This window comes from Mastigoproctus giganteus, chromosome 7, assembly GCF_048544385.1.
Source record: "Mastigoproctus giganteus isolate SK-2022 chromosome 7, ASM4854438v1, whole genome shotgun sequence".
Classification (NCBI taxonomy): domain Eukaryota; kingdom Metazoa; phylum Arthropoda; class Arachnida; order Uropygi; family Thelyphonidae; genus Mastigoproctus; species Mastigoproctus giganteus.
In genome coordinates, this window is record NC_143581.1 from 71,534,336 (window position 1) to 71,554,262 (window position 19,927).

A 19,927-nucleotide genomic window follows, 5' to 3' on the forward strand; every position below is an offset into this window, starting at 1 on the left:
TTTCTGTATTACTGCTCATGGCTGCTGATTTAAATCCTTTGTTTTCCCTTAATGCTTGTTCTACTTTTCTTGTGTTAAATCTTCTTATGTCCTCTCTGAGTCTCTTTCTAATGGCTTTGCATAACTCAGTATACTCAATTTTCTCCCTGTCAGTGTTTTTCTTGCTCTTCATTTGTCGGCTTCGGTTCATCACGACAAGTGTTTCTTGACTAATTTTTTCTTCTTTGGATCTCTTTTTCCGTATAGATTTCTTGGGCTTTATCACTTTCAGAAAGTTGTAATATTCCTCGTTGATATCTTGGTCTTCAGCAGTCTGCAGAAGCTCAAACTTGTTTTTAAGTTCCAGTACAAACTGCTTTTTCTCCTCCTGTGTTATCTCAAAGACCTTTGTATTATTTACTCGAGTCAGTTTTTTCCTTTCCTTTCCTACATCTATATCAAATGTACATCTTACCATTCTGTGGTCACTTCCAACATTTACCTTATTCAGGACGGTAACATTATTCACAATATATCTTCTGTTAGTGAAGATGAAGTCGATTTCATTAGTTGTTAATAGATTTGGACTCTTCCATATCCACTTTCTGTTCACCCTTTTCTTGAAAAAAGTGTTCATTACTGACAGTCCTTGAGATTCTGCAAATTCCACAAGTCTTTCGCCTCTTTTATTTCTTTCACCAATTCCAAAATTTCCTATAGTTCCTCTTTCTGCGCTGTTTTGCCTTTTTCCAACCTTAGTATTGAAGTCCCCATTAATAATAGTGTGGTGGGTTTTCTGCTCATCTAGAAGACTCTCAATTTCGGTGTACATTTCTTCAACCTCTTCATCATCATGGGTCGATGTTGGTGCTTAAATCATTATAATCTTTAGCTTGTACCTCTTAGAAATCTTGAGTATTAGTCTTGACACCCTTGATGATGTACTTTTGAATTCCAAAATGTTGTTTTTAAAATCTTTATGGACCAGAAACCCAACTCCACCTTCACTCCTTTCACTGTTTCCATTGGTGTACAGCAGATTTCCACTTGATAAACTTATAAGTGATTCATTTCTTCTTCTTGTTTCAGCCAAACCGATGATATTCCAATTCACATTTTCTAATTCCTTTTCCAGCTCTAATATCCTGTCTTCACCTATGAGTGATCTTACATTATAACAGGCCAAGTTCAGTTTCCATACATGGCAGCCTGGTCGTACCCAGAGATTCTTAGCACCCTCTACTTCCACTCTGATCCTCTCGCTGCTGTAAGAGGGAGAGTGAAAGCTGCTGGGGACTGAGGGCCGTTTGCTTTGTCGTGCTGGAGGGTTTGGTCTTTTCCTCTTCACGCTGACCAGGCGTCTTGAAGAGAACCACTCTACACATTCGATGCCACCTCAGTGACGTAACAAGGCTTAACATCGAGAAGGTGTGCATGAGTGGATTTTAGGGAGGCAGGCCAACCGGACTTCTCCTAAATCTTCTGTAATAGAGAGATATTGGATTCCAAACCTTCATCTGTTCTGATCTTCAAAAATTTCCAATTTGCAAAGATGGTCTTAAGGATGAAATATGCCACAGCAGACATGTAAGTTTAACAGCCATTGAGGAAACACTGAAATTTTATTATTAGAGTTTCTGATAAGCAGTCAAATTACAGTGGATTCCTGATTGTCTGGGCAAATTTTAACTAGGTTGTGTATTAATTGACTTTGTGGATTAACCATACTACAGAAATCGGAAGATATAGATAATTAATTAAATTTCAGAAATTAACAGAGTGATGGGATAACTGTGGTAAAAAATGAGCAAACTGTGCAGTTTGTTCAGTTAAAAAGGCAAATATTTCAAAGTTAAACTGCCATCATATGCTTAGCAAAAATTACATTTTAAACCTTATAAAATTATGGGTATTAAAAATTTTAAATTTTACATACAATGTTTATTCGTTGTCAATTTAGATTAATTCTCTATCAACCAAAAGACTTCCATTAATTGTTCAGTGTGTGTCACCATATACAGTAGCAGCAAGTTCCCTACGATTTCTTCACCGATTCTATGATGGATTAAATTCTCAAGAAAAAATAAGCAATTTAAAAGAATGTGCCAGTCACTCTTTGCAAGGAACATTTATATCTAGCATGAAAAAGCAAGTATACCAATAAAAGATTAAATTCTTTTTATTTACTGTAAACTAAATATCTGAAAATGAAATTATTAGCTTTTTAATTTTTGTTAAATATCATTATTAAGTCAATTTTCATATTAAATTGAAACTCATAGAACCTTTTAATTAATTAATTTATAAATGAAAGCTTTTAATCAAAAATTAATAATATTCAGTTAAATTTATCCCTTCTTATGATTTCATGAATGATCTATTTACTCTGCAGGTTTTTCAGACTTGAACATAATTAGCATTAGCAAAGGTACATGATGCAAGAAAGCAATCTTATATAGCATCAGCCAAAAAAAAAAAAAAAAACCCTTATTTCAGCCATCCACTCGCTCCAAACTGAATAACTAATTGACTAACTATGGAACACTATCACACCATGCTTTAGATAAACATTGCATTCTGGATTAGAGAATTTTCTCGTGTTCTCACGAAAGTTTTTCCATCAAACTTAATAGCATCATGCTTTACAGATAACGTTAACAATGATTACAGAATAATACAATAAAAATACAATAGGCATGTTAATATGGTAGGAATAGTGTTATGTTATATGGCTGATAAAGGAGAACAAATTCTTGATAATGTCTTGGAGTACTTTAATCAGGAATTCAGAATAAAGTGTTAATTCAAACCATGATATTTATGATTAACCATGATAAATACTCTTTTTTAATATTAAAATTATTTATTCATTCCTTATGTAAGACCTCTTTTAATTTTATAAATAAATCCCTCCTTTGATGAAAAAGAGTTATTACAGGCAATATGATGTAATCTTGTTGCTATCACTCTATAAAAAGTCTATGCATTTAGTGCGAGGTCTAAACCATGGTTTATTTGTATATCATTGAGATATCCAGTGTGCCAGTTTAATCAGTTTACTAGTAAGAAATTCTGTTACAGATTAAGCTGAAAGGTATATGCAAATCTTTTTTAAATGTATATGAAAATATATTTAATTAATCAAAATTTGATACAGTTTTACTATGCTAAGCTTAATTTTAGTTTAATTTTTTGATTCTTAGGGTTCAAAGGATGAAGAACAATTTGAACCCCAAATTCATGGTTCTTTACATTGAAGCAGTACGTCTATTCTTTGGAAAGAACAAGGATTGGCAATAGCCTTTGGAGAATATTGAATTTAATTATTATAATATATGGAAATACATGTAATAGATAGGGGGCACATGCTCTGACTGGCATTAAGCCACTGTGGATTATCCTCCTCACCTACAGTTGCTTACTGGCACTAAGCAACTATAGGTAGGAACTGTAACAAAATGCTTAAAATAAAATAAAACCGTCATAAGTGATGGCACACACTGTCTTTTCTAGAAGATAGAGCAAGGCCACAGCTTATAGGAATCAAAGTATTTCAGTAGCAAACAACTATTTAGTGTATTAAATAAAGTACATTTTTTAATTTATTTAATATACAAAATTAAAAATTAATTAAATTTTACTAATAATTGTTTAGTAACATTTTCAAGAACTCACCTCTTTATTCTCCATATATAAATTTTTGTGAGCAAATGATTAAGTTAAAAGAAAGAAAACTAATAAGTTAAAAACCATTCAAACTACTACTCCCTGAAATGCATATTTCAATTACTGCGTTGAAACTTGTTAATTGGCAACAAAACAAAATTGAATATGGTAACACCTCAAATAAATGTAATGGCAAGGAGAGAACTAATCTTTTTGGAAGCTCATGGTCAGCTGTGTAAAGGTTAGTTCTCTTCTTGTATTATATTTATTCAAGAGGCACAATATTTAGTTTAATGGTTTATTGCCAGTGAGTGTGTTAACAAATTTCAACACATTCAGTGAAATGCATTTCAATGAGGTACATTTTTAATGGTTTTTAACTTAATAGTTTTTCTTTCTTTTGATGTTATCATTTTCCACATAAACATTTAAATATGCAGTATAATGAAATGATTTTTTTTGAAGATGTTACTAGGTTGATGCCTTCAAATGATTACAAGAGAGGCCCCTAACAAGCACTCGTCTGCCCAGCCCAATGCTTAAGCCTTTGCTCTAGAAGCAGACAACACAACACCATCATCCTTGGTCTGACAGGAAGTAGCCATAGTTGGAGACTTGATCAGAGAAATGGGAAATGTATTGTGCAAAAAAGGAGAGGTGGAATAGAACCAGGGTATATCTACCAGGGGCTAAAGTTGATGATGTTGTAGAACAGGCATCTTTTAAGGGCACAAAAAGTAATATTGTAATGCATGTTGGTACTAATGATATTAATAGCAGAAGATATATGAATTTAATTAACAAGTACAGAGCAATGTTGAGAAAGAAGTCAAGATTTTTGTTTGATTTATTGTCCTGATTTTATTTCTTATTGGCTGCAGAATTTTAATTCTTGTGTGTTCTTCCTGTGTGTACATGGTACAGAATATACAGAATGGGGGGAAGGAGTAATGCTCTTAGTTAAGAAGCATGTAAAATCTAAGGCAGTGCAGCCATTTGCCTTGGATGACCAGTAGAACATTGACTCACTTTGGTGTGACAAAAGCACTGAGAAAGCAAAAATAATTGTAGGGGTGTGATGAGTATGCAAACACTATACAGACGCTATACAGACATAGAATCAGCCAGTAAATCAGAATATCTTATAATAGGGGTATTTTAACTTTCCAGATATTAGTATTACTATTAGTATTATTATTACACTGCAAGTATTTTTAATGTAATAATACTATTATTATTATTACTCCCTCCTCATGTAAGTAATTATCCAGTTGACCTTTGAATTTCTGGAAACTGTCAACCTTAACTACCTGAGAAGGCAACCTGTTCCAGTAATCAAGAACTCACTAAAAGAAAACTTCTAAACCTCTCCCCCTGTAATTTAAATTTATGGTCCCCTAGTTCTGCAATTCTTTATAACAGCAAAAACTCCACCTTCATTCATTTTACTAACCCCACCCCTCTCAGAGCCTTATAAACCTCAATCAAGTCCCTCTGAGGTGCCTAGTTACCAAGCTCTGTAGTGTACATAATCAAAGTTTATCCTTATATGGTTGCTCTGTTGCCAATCACACCATGTGAGTTGCCCTTCTTTGGACCCTTTCAAGTAGCTCAGTTTCTTTGTTTTCAGATGAGGTTTTATATACTTGGACACGGCATTCCAAATGCAGTTTTACAGTTTCCTTGTGTAATGGGATTATGACTCCCTTATCTCTACAGGATATTGCTTGATAAATCATCGATAGCACACTGTGCACTGCTCAGAAAACTTCATATCTGCCCATTTCATAACTCCCAAATCCCGTTCTTCCTCTACTGTTTTTAATTTAACTCCACAAAGTGTACAAGTTATTTGAGGTTGCTGTTTCTCCAAGTGAGAGCTTGCATTTTGCTGCATTTAAGTCATAGCTGCTACTTTTCCTGACCATTCTTGAAGCCTGTTCAATTTATCCTGAAGGATTGCTGCTTGGTGCTGATCATTATCGACTCTCCCAACATCTGCAAATTTTGACATCATGTCTTCTATTCCTTTGTCAACGTAGTTTATAAAAATCAGAACCAACAGTAGTCCAAGAACAGGTCCTTCTGACATTGTTGAAATCTGAAGAATATCCATTAATCACAACCCTCTGCCTTCTCTCCTGTAGCCACTCTGTATCCCATCTTAGAATCTTTCCTGTAATCCCAACAGGCAATTGTTCCCTACATCTAGCTCATGAGTAACTGTGTTAAAATAGCTTACCTGGTTAACATTTTTCCCTATAACAAAACCATATTGTGTGTCCTTCAGAATGTCCCTGGTTTGAACTCTTAACCATTGCCTCTAAGATTTTTCCCTACCACTGAAGTCAGACTAATTGGTCTGTAGTTACCAACTTCACTCTTTGAACTGCCTTTACATATTGGCAATATGCTGGAACCTCTCCAATCCAAAGGAATCTCTCCCAAGTCCAAAGCATCTTTGGACTTGGGAGAGATTGGGATAATTAACCTCAATGGTTCAATGCACTCAGGCTGCCTCCAACAAAATTACTGGGTATATATATCATCAACTCCAGCAGCCTTACTTGCCTTTAGGCTTGAAAGTTTTTTTCTAATAAAGAGTCATCTGTAATTTTGAAATTACTAATTTCATATGGCTCATCCTCACTTGCACAGCTTCTCCTCAGCATAAAGAGCCTTTTGTTTGTAAAGACTGATGCAAAGTACCTAATCAATCCATCAGCAAAGTACCTAATCAACCTAACATCAGGTGGGTTATCCAAGCCTTTACCCTGCCCAGTAGAGCACAAGGGCCTGATCTGATTTGTTTTCTTCTTCTTTTCATTCACATATATGAAAAATTTTGTCCCCAATCTTTGCTCTCGTAGCCAGTGCCTTCTCATACTCAGCCATATCCTCTTTAACCTTATCTGTGGTGCTATTGCAGATAAACTTGTAGCTGCTGTCAGAGCCAGAAGGTAGAAGTGTTATAAGGGCACCCCCATTATATGCAGGTAGAAAATCTTTCAGTAGCATAGCTAGGGTGGCCAATGCCTCGGGGCAACATGTCTTCCTTGCATCCCTGAATGTGATAGATAATTCCTTCAGTTTGCACCCCAGAAGCTCGGCACCCAGGGGAAATCTCCCCCTCTGCACCCCCCCTTGCTACGCCTCTGCAATCTTTATGAATTTATAAAAATTACTGTTGCAGCAGTCTACAATTTGCATATATTTATCAATAAAATAATTTAAATAATACAATGAATATAACAAAACAAAAATATCAAAGAAAAAGGAACTTCTAAATATCTTTTTATACCTACAGAGAATTTATTTCTATATAAACTACAAAGAAAGTACATATAAACTACAAAGAAATTAGCCGACCGGGCTAGCCGAGTGGGTAAAGTACCTGCCCGGCAACTCAAAGGTCGCGGGTTCGATTCCCGCCTCGGGCTTGGATCAAAGTACTGCAAAAACCTTGGGAGGTGCAATATGGCCACAGAAGCCGATGCGCCAACAATTACCAAAATCAAATCACAAAGAAATTAAAAAAACCAGATAGTTTATGTTTATATATCTAATGTATAATATTCAGTTTTTAAAATAAAGTGCTTAAGCCATTCATAAGAACATCCAAAACATATTTACTTTCAATACAAAATTGTTGTTCGGCACATAAATTTAAATCATCTGAAGATTTGTAAAGTGTCATTCTTTTTTCTTTCATCTGGAAATATAGCTGGTATATTCATTTTTTCTGCTGTGGTAGCAGCATATCTGAAAATATCTTGAAATTCACTTTCCTGTATTTTTTGGAGACTTAGCCTGGAGACACAGTTAAGACTAAGTATTCTTCTATATTTTGCTACCTCTTGAAGTTATTTAGGCTTGATTCCTAGCACTATCTTTCTGCTCATTTGAAATGTTGCCGCCCTCAGAAAATCTTGCCAACATTGGCTGTTGCCACAACAAACAAGAATTCTTGAAATGTGTGCAAGCATTGCTTTGACCCATATCATCAGATAAATTCATCTATATTACTCCACTCCCACAACTAGCAATTTCTCTGAACCATTAGGGTATCCTCCATGATACTGGCAAAATCCCTTGCACCACCTTTGTTCAAATGAATGCCATCTCTACAAAATAAATTCCTTCTACCTACAAGTGTGAGCCACATTGATAAATATTTTTCCCCTATAGTCTTGCAGATTCCCCCAAGTCTAGAGTTAAGCCACTTGGCTTTTAGCATATAATCCTTCCTATTGTGTCTGAGCAGAATTTCAGACTTATGCACATTCTGACCTAGTTTGTGGGATTTTTTCAGCATTAATATAGTTATCCAACAAATGATTAGGTCATGTTTGTTTAATATCATTAATGCCCACATGAATAATGATGCTGTCTTTATCCCCCTTAAAATTTGAAATTCTTTTTTTTTTTATACCTACAGAGAATTTATTTCTATATAAACTACAAATAAAGTACATATAAACTACAAAGAAATTAAAAAAACCCTTGGTTTTTTAATTTCAATTTCATCATCAATTGTTGCTCCCAAAATACACCCTGGTTCTATTCCACCTACTTTATTACAAAAAAATTACCCATTTCCCTGACCTTAGAATCGGAGGTTCATTACTTGGTGGATCACAAGATACTTGAGTCCCAGACAAGCTTACAGTTACATTTGTTTCTAAGACAAGCATCCATTTCTTTAGTGACTCAACTTCTTCTAGTAATGCACTAAGTTTTAATTTGAGACTGGTACACTCCTTACATTGGGTGCAAACAAAATAATCATCAGATGAGCTTGGTTTGTCTTCTGCACCAAAGCTATTAACTGCAATAGTTATGGCAACTCATGGGTAGGATGCTGACACAGCAGTAAGACTTTTGTGGATTTATTGGATGATTGTTTTCTAAAGCAGAATGTTACAGAGGCAACAAGAGAAAGTAATGCTGTTGATCTGATGTTCAGCAGTAAATTTTCACACATTGATGATCTGAAAATGAATGAAATACTAGGTGTCAGTGATCACAGTGAACGTATGTGAAATTTACTGAAAGATCTCACTGCTGTCTAGGACTGACTGGATCTGAAAAAGTTAAGCAGATGGGCTAAGAAGTGGCAACTGAAGTTTAACATTGACAAATGTAAAGTACTGCATATAGGTAGCAGTAACCCCAGAGTACAGTATCAACTGGGTGGTACTACACTCAGGGTAGTGGAGAATGAAAAGGGTCTGGGGGTGATTGTGCAATCAGATATGAAGTTTTCTGAACAGTGCAAAAAGGCTGCAAGAGTAGGTCATGGTGCTTGTCAATGATATACAGGAATTTTGCTAGCAGGGATAAAGGGGTGATTGTCCCCTTGTATAAAGCAATGGTCAGGCCACACCTTGACTACTGTATATGGGTCTGGAGGCCTCATTTTAGGAAGGGTGTAGAGCTGCTGGAATGAGTACAGAGACGGGCAATGAGATTGGTGAGTAACACCACAAAAGGTTGGTGTTACGAAGGAAGGCTTAAGTTCTGAAAATTGCAGCTTCTGGAGACTAGGCACACCTGCAAGGTGATCTAATTGAGGTGTATAAGGCCTTGAATGGTTTGAGCAGGCTCAATGCTGATGGTATACTTCTGTTTGCTCAGATTAAGAACCTGAGGGGGCATAGATTCAAATTGAGGAAAGACAATTGTAGAATAGATGTGCGGAAATTCTCCTTTAGCCAGCAGGTGGCTGATAGTTGGAACAAACTTCCATCTGTCATAGTGGAGGTCTGCAACTTAGATAAGTTCAAGGTAGAACTAGACAAACATTTGGAGTAAATGGATGGGTGAAATGGGAAGGGTGTTTTTTTTTTGTTTCACTGATGTTATATAAGCTTGCTTTCTTGCATCATATTCCCTGCTAATGCTAATATCAGCAAATTCTAAACAGGAAGCGTTCAAGGAAGTATTCATAGTAGAATACTAAGCTTTTTAACCAACCAAGAGATACTCTTTGATGCTTAGACCTAAATGGATGTCAGATGAACTAATAAGACTTATTGATGAGAATAAAAATGTATACATATTATCAGGGAATACAGAAGCCTTCAGTAGATATAAACCAGTTTGCAATTAATCACAAAGGAGGTTAGGCAAGCTGAGGTAGATTACAATGAATTACAATGAATCACATTGTTCCACTAGATATGAGCAGTTTAAGTGATGAGATGATGATGATGATGGTTCTGCTCAAGTTGCTGACAAACTGAATGGATACGTTTCATATTTGTTCACACATGAGGAATGTTTTAGGGATGGGAATGAAAGAAGGGTATCAAATTCTAATAGGAAGCTAAATAGTTTTGTGATAACTGAGAGGAAAGTGGAAGAGAAATGGTTAAAGCTAAACATCAAAAAGAACCTGGATAGTTAGGATCTATCCAATTATATTATGGAAGGCAGCAAAAGAGTGAGCAAGCCTTTAGCCATAATTATAAGACCATTTTTGGATTGGGGGGGGGATCCTATGGTCCGGCGATATGCAATCTGGTTAGTATGGGCTTAGCACACCCAGGGTCCTGAGCTGGATATCATCATGCTTCTCTTTCTTGGTGATTCCCTTCTACTGCTGTCTCTCTCTCGCTCTCTCAAGGTAACTCGGAAATTTTTTTTAGCTAGTGCAGCATAAGCCTCAGGCTTCCTTGCACTATATGGCTAATAATAATAATAAAGGTTATGATAACATCCACAACTACTGTTACAACAAGCTCACCTGAACACACAAGCACCTAGCAGAGCAGTTCACTCGAATGATAAGGCACCCAGAGACAATCCCAAAGTTTCTCACGAAGGAGTCACATATCTGAAGCCTAAAGACAAAGATACAAGAAACCTGGTGAAATACAGGCCAATCACCTGCCTCCCAATGATGTACAAGATCCTGACCATCTGCATAACCAAGAAGATATCAGACCACTTAGAGAGTCAGAACATAATGGCTGAACAGCAGAAAGGATGCAAGAGGAGGAGCAAAGGATGCAAGGAGCAGTTAACAATAGATGCCGCAGTAATGGAGTAAGCCTACAAGAAGCACCACAACCTATACACGACCTACATCAATTACTGCAAGGCCTTCGATTCCATACCTCATAGCTGGCTAATAGAGACCCTGAAGATCTACAAGGTAAATCCGATAGTGACGATTTCCTAGGAGCAACAATGGCAAAATGGAGTACCACCATTAAGGTCGAGAACATCACAACCAGGCCAATCCCCATCAGCAGAGGAATCTTTCAGGGAGATTCCCTGAGCCCATTTTGGTTCTGTCTAGCACTTAACCCGCTATCCACCATGCTCAACAGTAACAAGTATGGATATAACCCCAAAGAAAGAAGAACCCATACACCCTCACCCACTTGATGTACGTGGATGACATAAAGCTCTATGCGGGAACTGAGAAGCACCTCCAACAACTACTCCAGATCACCGAAGAATTCAGAAATGATATTAGGATGGAATTTGGTCTAGACAAATGCACGACCCATGGATTGCACCACGGAAAATCAGTCAACAGAAACTGCCAGATGCAGACTGGTAAAGAGATCAAAGCCATGGCAGAGGGAGAGGTTTAAAAATACTTGGAGATGATGCAGGCTCAGCAGTTACAGCACAAGGAAATTAAGGCCTGCCTGACCGAAAAATACCATCAGAGACTTAGAAGCCTGCTGAAAGCAAAGCTGAATGGAGGGAACACAATTAAAGCCATAAACACCTATGCAGTCCCAGTGCTAACATACTCCTTCGGGGGGTCATAGATTGGACTAACACCAAGCTGGAGGATATCATGAGAAAGACAAGGACAATGATGACCAAGAGCCAAGATGCTCAACAGTAGCAAGTACGGATATAACCTCAAAGAAGGAAGGAAGAACCTGTGCACCCTCACCCACCTGTTGTACATGGATGACATTAAGTTCTATGCGGGAACCGAGAAGCACCTCCAGCAACTACTCCAGATCACCAAAGAATTCAGCAATGATATTAGGGTGGAATTTGGTCTAGACAAATGTAAGACCCATGGATTGCACTAGGGAAAATTAGTCAACCGAAACTATCAGCTGCGGACTGGTAAAGAGATTGAAGCCATGGTAGAGGGAGAGGCCTACAAATACTTGGAGTTGATGCAGGCTCAGCAGTTACAGCACAAGGAAATTAAGATGGAATTTATTTGGTTGAATTTAAAACAGGTGATTTATGCTGTTATCCACGTTCAAACTTCTATGATTTAGAATAAACTGGCTGATAAATCTGTTTAATCTGCAGGGATTTAAGGTCACAAGTAGAGTCAATAGTGGTCAGAACTGTATTACTTGCATTGCTAAATCTGAGAATGCTAAAATATAAAAGTGATTTAAGAAATAGAAAGTAGAAATACAAGTTCCCCCTTTATGAAATGGGGAACCATTTGCACATCTACAGTCCATAGGGACCTCCCCCGAATCCATGGATGCCCTCATAATTATGGCTAAAGGTTTGCTCACCTCCCTTAATATGATTGGATAGATCTCATCCACCCAAGGTGTCTTTTTTTTATATTCAGCTTCAATAATTTCTCTTCCACTTTCCTTTCAGTTATCACAAAGTCATTTAGCTGTCTGTTGTAGTCTGATAAACTTCTGATATCGCATCCCATAAAGAATTCCTCATGTGTGAATGTAAATGCAAAATATCTATTCAATTAGTCAGCAACCTGAGCAGGGTTATCAACAGTTCACCCATTGACATCGTGTTCCAATGTGATTCAACCATAGTTAGTTCTACTGTTAGTATAAGCATAGACGTCTTTAGCATTAGCATTAGTAGAGGCATATGATGCAACAAAGCAAGCTTATGCAGCATCAGCCAAAAAAAAAAAAAAACCCCTTTCACTTCACCCCTCCATTCGTTCGAAATACTTGTCCAGCTGAGCCTTAAATTTATTTAGGCTATCAACTTCCACAACGTGGGATGGAAGTCTGTTCCACCAACCAACTACCCGCTGGCTAAAGGCAAATTTCCGCACATCTATCCTACATCTGTCTTTCCTCAATTTGAATTTATGCCCTCTCAGGTGATTATTCTGAGCAAGAAGCAGTATCCCATCAGCATTGAGCATGCTCAAACCATTCAAGGCTTTGTACACCTCTATCAGATCACCTCGCCGGTGCCTAGTCTCCAGACACTGTAATTTGCAAAACTTAAGCCTTTCTTCGTAAGATCAACCCTTTGTTCCGTTCACTAACCTTGTTGCCCGTCTCTGTACTCGTTCAGCAGCTCTACATCCTTCTTGAAATGAGGCCTCCAAACCTGTATACAGTACTCAAGGTGCGGCTTGACCATTGCCTTATACAAGGGAATAATCACCTAAAACCTTAGCTTTAGCATTAGTAGAGGCATTTGATGCAAGAAAGCAAGCTTATGCAGCATCAGCCTAAAAAAAAAAAAAAAAAAAAAACCACTTCCACTTCATCCCTCTGTTCGTTCAAAATACCTATCCAGCTGAGCCTTAAACTTATTTAGGCTATCAACTTCCACGACAAGGGATGGAAGTCTGTTCCACCAACCAACCACCCACCCACTGGCTAAAGGCAAATTTCCGCACGTCTATCCTACATCTGTCTTTCCTCAATTTGAATTTATGCCCTCTCAGGTGATTATTCTGAGCGAGAGGAAGAATCCCATCAGCATTGAGCATGCTCAAACCATTCAAGGCTTTATACACCTCTATCAGATCACCTCGCTGGTGCCTAGTCTCCAGACACTGTAATTTGCAAAACTTAAGCCTTTCTTCGTAAGAGCACCCCTTTGTTCCATTCACTAATCTTGTTGCCCTTCTCTGTACTCGTTCCAGCACCTCTACATCCTTCTTGAAATGAGGTCTCCAGACCTGTATACAGTACTCTAGGTTTGGCCTGACCATTGCCTTATACAAGGGAATAATCACCTCCTTATCCCTGCTAGAAAAATTCCTATATATCATTGACAATACACCATGAGCTACTCTTGCAGCCCGTCTGCACTGCTCAGAGAACTTCATATCTGCCTGCACAACCACCCCCAGGTCCCTTTCATTCTCTACCACTGTCAGTGTAGTACCACAGAGTTGATACGTTGCTCTGGGGTTGCTGTTTCCCATGTGTAGTACTTTACATTTGTCAATGTTAAACTTCATTTGCCACCTCTCAGCCCATCTGCTCAACCTTTCCAGATCCTGTTGCAGCAGCATAGTGTCAGTAGTGTCCTTGACAACCCTGCCAACCTTTGTATCGTCTGCAAACTTAGACATTAAGCTTGATATACCATCATCAATATCATTTATAAATACAGAAAACAATAATGGACCCAACACTGAGCCCTGAGGGACTCCACTAATAACATTAGTCCACAACGAGCAGTGTCCATTGATTACCACTCTCTGTCTTCTCCCCCTCAGCCACCCCTTTATCCACAGCAGCAATTTGCCTCCAATGTCACACTGCTCCAGTTTGTGCAGCAGTCTTCCATGTCCAACAGTATCAAAAGCCTTTCTAAGATACAAGTATATAATATCAAAGTTATTCCCTGCATCCAGTTCTTTTGTGACTGCATCATAGTATCCAATCAAATTGGTCAGGCAAGACTTCCCCTTAACAAGACCATGCTGTGTCCGAGCTATAACTGAAGTCTTGTCTAAATGATCCTGCAGTGCTTCTTTAACTAGTGCCTCCATTAATTTTCCTGGAACAGAAGTTAAACTCACAGGTCTATAATTACTTGTGTCAGCCTTTGATCCTCCTTTGTGAATTGGGGTCACATTTGCACATCTCCAGTCTGTGGGTACCTCCCCTGAGTCCAAGGAAGCTCTCAGAATTATGGCTAAGCGTTTGCTTACTTCCTTTGCTGCCTCCTTTAATATATCTGGATAGATCCCATCCACCCCGGGTGCCTTTCTTGTGTTTATCTTCAACAATTTCTCCTCCACTTTACTCTCAGTTATTACAAGATTCTCTAGCTTACTGCTAGAGTTGAATACACCTCTGGCTTTCCCCTCGCTAAATAACTCCTCATGTGTGAATGTCGATGCAAAATATTCATTTAGTTTGTTAGCTACCTGAGCAGGATCATCAACAGTTGACCCATTGATATCAAGTGGACCAATCTGATTCATCCCCTTCCTTCTAGAGTTTACATAAGTAAAGAACTCTTTGCTGTTTTTCTTTGCATCCCTTGCCAAAGATTTCTCGTAGTCTGCCTTCGCCTGCCTAACCTCCTTTGTAACTTGGTTACAGATTAACTTGTATCTATCATAGGCTTCTGTGTTATGTGTTAATTTGTATGTATCCCATGCATGTTTCTTCTCTGCCATATGCCTCATCAGTTCATCTGACATCCGTTTAGGCCTAAAGTCTTTGCTGCTTTTCTTCTCATTCTTCACCAGAGACTTCTCATAATCTGCTTTAGCTTGCCTAACCTGTTTTGCAATTTGATTACAGACTACTTTATATCTATTATAGGCTTCTGAATCACCTGAAAATTTATATGCATCCCATATACTTTTCTTCTCTGCCACATGTCTCAACAGTTCATCTGACATCCATTTAGGTCTACGCCCTGAACAGTATTTCTTCTTTGTTAGGAAAAGCCTAGTAGCTTCTTTGATTACTTATCTGAATGCTTTCCATTTAGAATTTGCTGCTATTTCTTAGTCAGTTGGTCACACTGCATAGAATCTAAAACTGTCTGAGACCACTGTAGTCACCCTTACAAAAGCAAAATCCGTTCCCTTTATCCTTGACAGTAGTTATGTCTTTAATTAAATTCCACATTAGTACACTAATGTGTAATGATCGAATCTTTTATCTGCAGATTCTTAATGCACATAGAATCACTGCTAAAAAGCAAATCAAGAGTATTGCTTACTCTTGTTTCCTCTATAACATGCTGCTGTAAAACAGTTATCCAAGAAATCTACAAGTCTTTCTAACACATCAGTGACCAACCTACAAATTTTAGTCAACACCTGGAACATTAAATTCGCCATTATAAGACATTCTGATTTACTGGCCTAGTCTATTTCTCTGTGCAACTGTTTCGTATACTCATCACAGTCATTAAAGCCTATAATATACTCCTACTCTCATTTTTTCCCCCCTCTAGTGCTTATATCATAGCAGACTCAATATTGCACTGGTCACCCACATTGACTGGATGCACTGCCTTTAGCATTAATAGAGGCATATTATGCAAGAAATTAAGCTGATACAGCAACAGTAAAAAAAAAAAAAAAACCCTTCCCATTTCACCCATCCATTCATTCCAAATGTGCTTCCACAACAACAGATCAGATGGAAGTTTGTTCTAGCAATCACCAATCCACTGGATAAAAGCAAATATCAGCACATCTATTCTACAACTGTCTTTCCTCAGTCTATCATTCTATGTCCCCTAAAGTTTGTAATCTGAGCAAGAGGAAGAATCCCATAAGCATTGAGCCTGCTCAATACATTCAAAGCTTTATACTCCTCATTCAGATTGCCTCACAGGTGCCTAGTCTCCAGACACTGTGATTTGCAGAACTTCAGCCTTTTTCCTTAAGGTCACCACTTTTTTCCCTTACCAGTCTTGTTGCCCTTCTTTGTACTCATTCTAGCAACTCTATATCCTTCCTAAAATGAGGCTTCCAGACCTGCATGCAGTACTCAAGGAGTGTCCTGACCATTGCCTTATACAAGGGGATAATCACCTCTTTATCCCTACTAGCAAAATCCTACATGTCATTGACAAACCTCCATAAACTGCTCTGGCAACCCATCTGCTGTGCTCAGAGAACTTCATTTCTGGCTGCACAATTAGCCCAGATCTTTTTCATTCTGCACCTCCCTGAGTGTGGTACCACACAGTTGGTGCGTTTCTCTTGGGTTACTGCTACCCATATGCAGTTCTTTGCATTTGTCAATGTTAAACTTCAGTTGCCACTTCTCAGCCAATCTGCCCAACTTTTCCAGATCCTGTTGCAGCAGCATACTGTCATTATTGTCATTAACGACCCTGCCAACTGTTGTATCATCTGTAGACTTGAACATTAAGCTGGATAGATACCTTCATTAATATCATTGATAAATATATAAAACAACAATGGGCCCAACACCAAACCCTGAGGCACACCACTAATAACATTAGTCCACGAAGAGCAGTATCCATTGATTACCACTCTCTGTCTTCTCTCACTCAACCATCCTTTTATCCATTTTAGCAACTTGCCCTTAACGGCATACTGCTACAATTTGTACATAGTCTTCCATGTGCGACAGTATCAAAAGCTTTCCTGAAATCCAACTATATGATATCAAAATCATTTTTTGCATCTAGTTTCTTTTTGACCATGTCATAGTATCCAATAAAATTGGACAGACAATACTTCCCTTGAACAAACTAATGCTGTGTCTGAATTATTACTGCTGTTTTGTCTAAATGATCCTGCAATTAGCATTAGCATTAGTTCAGGCATATACTGAAAGAAAGCAAGTTTATATAGCAACAGCCAAAAAAAAAAAAAAAACCCTTCCCATTTCACCCATCCGATCACTCTAAATGTTTGTCTAGTTTAAATTTATTTAAGCTGTCAACTTCCACAACAACAGATGAAAGTCTGTTCCCGCAATCAACTACCCACCAGCTAAAGGTAAATTTCAGCACATCTATTCTACAACTGTCTTTCCTCAATTTGAATCTATGCCCCCCCTCAGGTTCTTAATCTGAGTAAGCAGAAGTATCCGATCAGCATTGAGCGTGCTCAAACCATTCAAAGCCTTATGCACCTCAATCAGATCACCTCTCAGGTGCTCCTATTCTCCAGATGTTGCAACTTGCATAACTTAAGTCTCTCTTCGTAAGAGCACCTCTTTGTTCCTCTCACAAATCTTGTTGCCTTTCTCTGTACTTGTTCTGGCAACTCTACATCCTTCCTAAAATGAGCCTCCATACCTGTATGCAGTACTCAATGTGTGTCCTGACCATTGCCTTATACAAGGGGATAATCACCTCCTTGTCTCTTCTAGCAAAATTCCTATATGTCATTGACAAAACTCTGGCAACCCATCTGCTCTGCTCAGAGAACTTCATTTCTGACTGCACAATTACTCCAGGTCTTTTTCATTCTTCACCTCCTTGAGTGTACCACATAGTTGGTAGGTTTCTCTTGGGTTACTGCTACCCATATGCAGTTCTTTGCATTTGTCAATGTTAAACTTTAGTTGCCACTTCTCACTAACTATTCTAGATCCTGCCTAACTTTTCTAGATCCTGTTACATCAGTGTACTGTCATTAGTGTCATTAACAACTCTTCCAACCTTTCTATCATCTGCAAACTTGGATATTAAGCCTGATATGTCTTTATCAATATCATTGATAAATGATATTGATCCATGGGGACCTCCCCTGAATCTAAGCATGCTCTCATAATTATGGCTAAGGGTTTGGTAACCTCCATCGCTGCTTCCTTCAATATAACTAGATAGATTCCATCCACCCCAGGTTCCTTTTTTATGTTTAACTTCAACAATTTCGCCTCCACTTTGCTCTCCATTATTACAAAATCATTTAGCTTCCTGTTAGAGTTTCGTAAACTTCTGTCCTCCCCTTTCTTACAGAATTCCTTATTTGTGAATGTAGATTCATAATACTCATTCTGTTTGACAGCTATCTGAGCAGGATTATCAACAGTTGAACCAACAACATCAAGTGGACCAATCTGATTCATGGCCTTCCTTCCAGAGTTTACATAAGTAAAGAAATCTTTGTTGTTTTTCTTTGCATCCTTTGCCAAAGATTTCTCATAATCTGCCTTTGCCTGCCTAACCTCCTTTGTAACTTGGTTACAGATCAACTTATATCTATCATAGGCTTCTGTGTCACATTTTAATTTATATGTATCCCATGCATTTTTCTTCTCTGCCATATATCTCATTAGTTCATCTGACATCCATTTAGATCTAAATCTTGAACTGTATTTCTTAGTTGGTATGAAAAGCCAAGTAGCTTTCAAGATTAATTCCTTGAAGGCTTCCCATTTAGAATTTGCTGTTTTAAACATCATCAATTGATTCCACTGTATGGAATTTAAAAACTGTCTGAGACCACTGTAGTCACATTAAGAAAACAGAAACCTTTCCCTTTACCTTGATGGTAGTACATCTTTAAGTAAATCCTACATCAGTACACTGTCAACTAGTGGTTCCTTTATCTGAAAAATGCTTCTTTAATGCTTCTTTAACAAGTGACTTCATTATTTTTCCTGGAACAGAAGTCAAAGCAATAGGTCTGTAATTACTCGTTTTATCCTTTGACCCCCCTTTGTGAATTGGAGATACATTTTCACATCTCCAGTCTGTGGGGACTTCCCCTGAGTCCAAGAATTATCTCATAATTATAGATAAGGGTTTGCTTACTTCCTTTGCCATCTCCTTCAATATTACTGGATAGATCCCGTCCACCCCAAGTTCCTTTTTTATGTTTAACTTCAACAATTTCTACTCCACTTTGCTCGCTCTCAGTTATTACAAAATCATTTAACTCCCTGTTAGAGTTTGATAAACATATGGCCCTCTCTTCCTTGAATAACTCCTCATGTGTGAATGTAGATGCAAAATACTCATTTAGTTTAGCAGCTATCTGAGAATGATAATCTACAGCCAAACCATTGATATCAAGTGTACCAATCTGATTCATCTCCTTCCTTTCAGAGTTTATATAAGTAAAGAGGTCTTTGCTATTTTTCTTTGCATCCTTTGCCAAAGATTTCTCATAATCTGCCTTTATTTGCCTAACCCCCTATGTGATGTGATTACAGACTAGCTTAAATCTACCATAGGCTCCTGTGTTGCCTGATTATTTATATGCATGTTTCTTCTCTGCCACGAGTCTCATTAGTTCATCTGACTTCCATTTGGACCTAAACCTAGAACAGTATTTCCTAGTTGGAACAAAAAGCCTAGTAGCTTCCAAGATCGCTTCCTTGAATGCTTCTCATTTAGAATTTGCTTTTGGTAACATCATCAGTTGGTCCCACTGTATGCTTCTTAACTAAGAGCATAACTCCTCCATCCTTTCTATCCTTCTCCTTCCTGTATACATCATAATCTTCATATTCAAATTCAGCTTCACTTATGTCTGGGTGACACCATGTCACTGCTATCCCTATAATGTCTGCATTTGATGACTTGATCAGTACTTTAAATATATCACATTTATTTACAAGTAGTCATTTATTTATTTCCTAGTATTAGTGTA

At 37.8% G+C, this 19,927-nt stretch overlaps 1 protein-coding gene across 5 annotated transcripts in view; it reads left to right on the forward strand.

Moving 5' to 3' along the window:
* LOC150082988 (uncharacterized) overlaps positions 1–19,927 on the forward strand; it is a 1,785,507-nt gene that overhangs the window by 971,680 nt on the left and 793,900 nt on the right. For all 5 annotated transcript variants that reach the window (XM_090377722.1, XM_090377724.1, XM_090377725.1 and 2 more), the window contains one exon: positions 1,940–2,127. In XM_090377722.1, the coding sequence (XP_090233848.1) occupies positions 1,940–2,127 (188 nt within the window). The remainder of the gene's footprint in view (positions 1–1,939; positions 2,128–19,927) is intronic.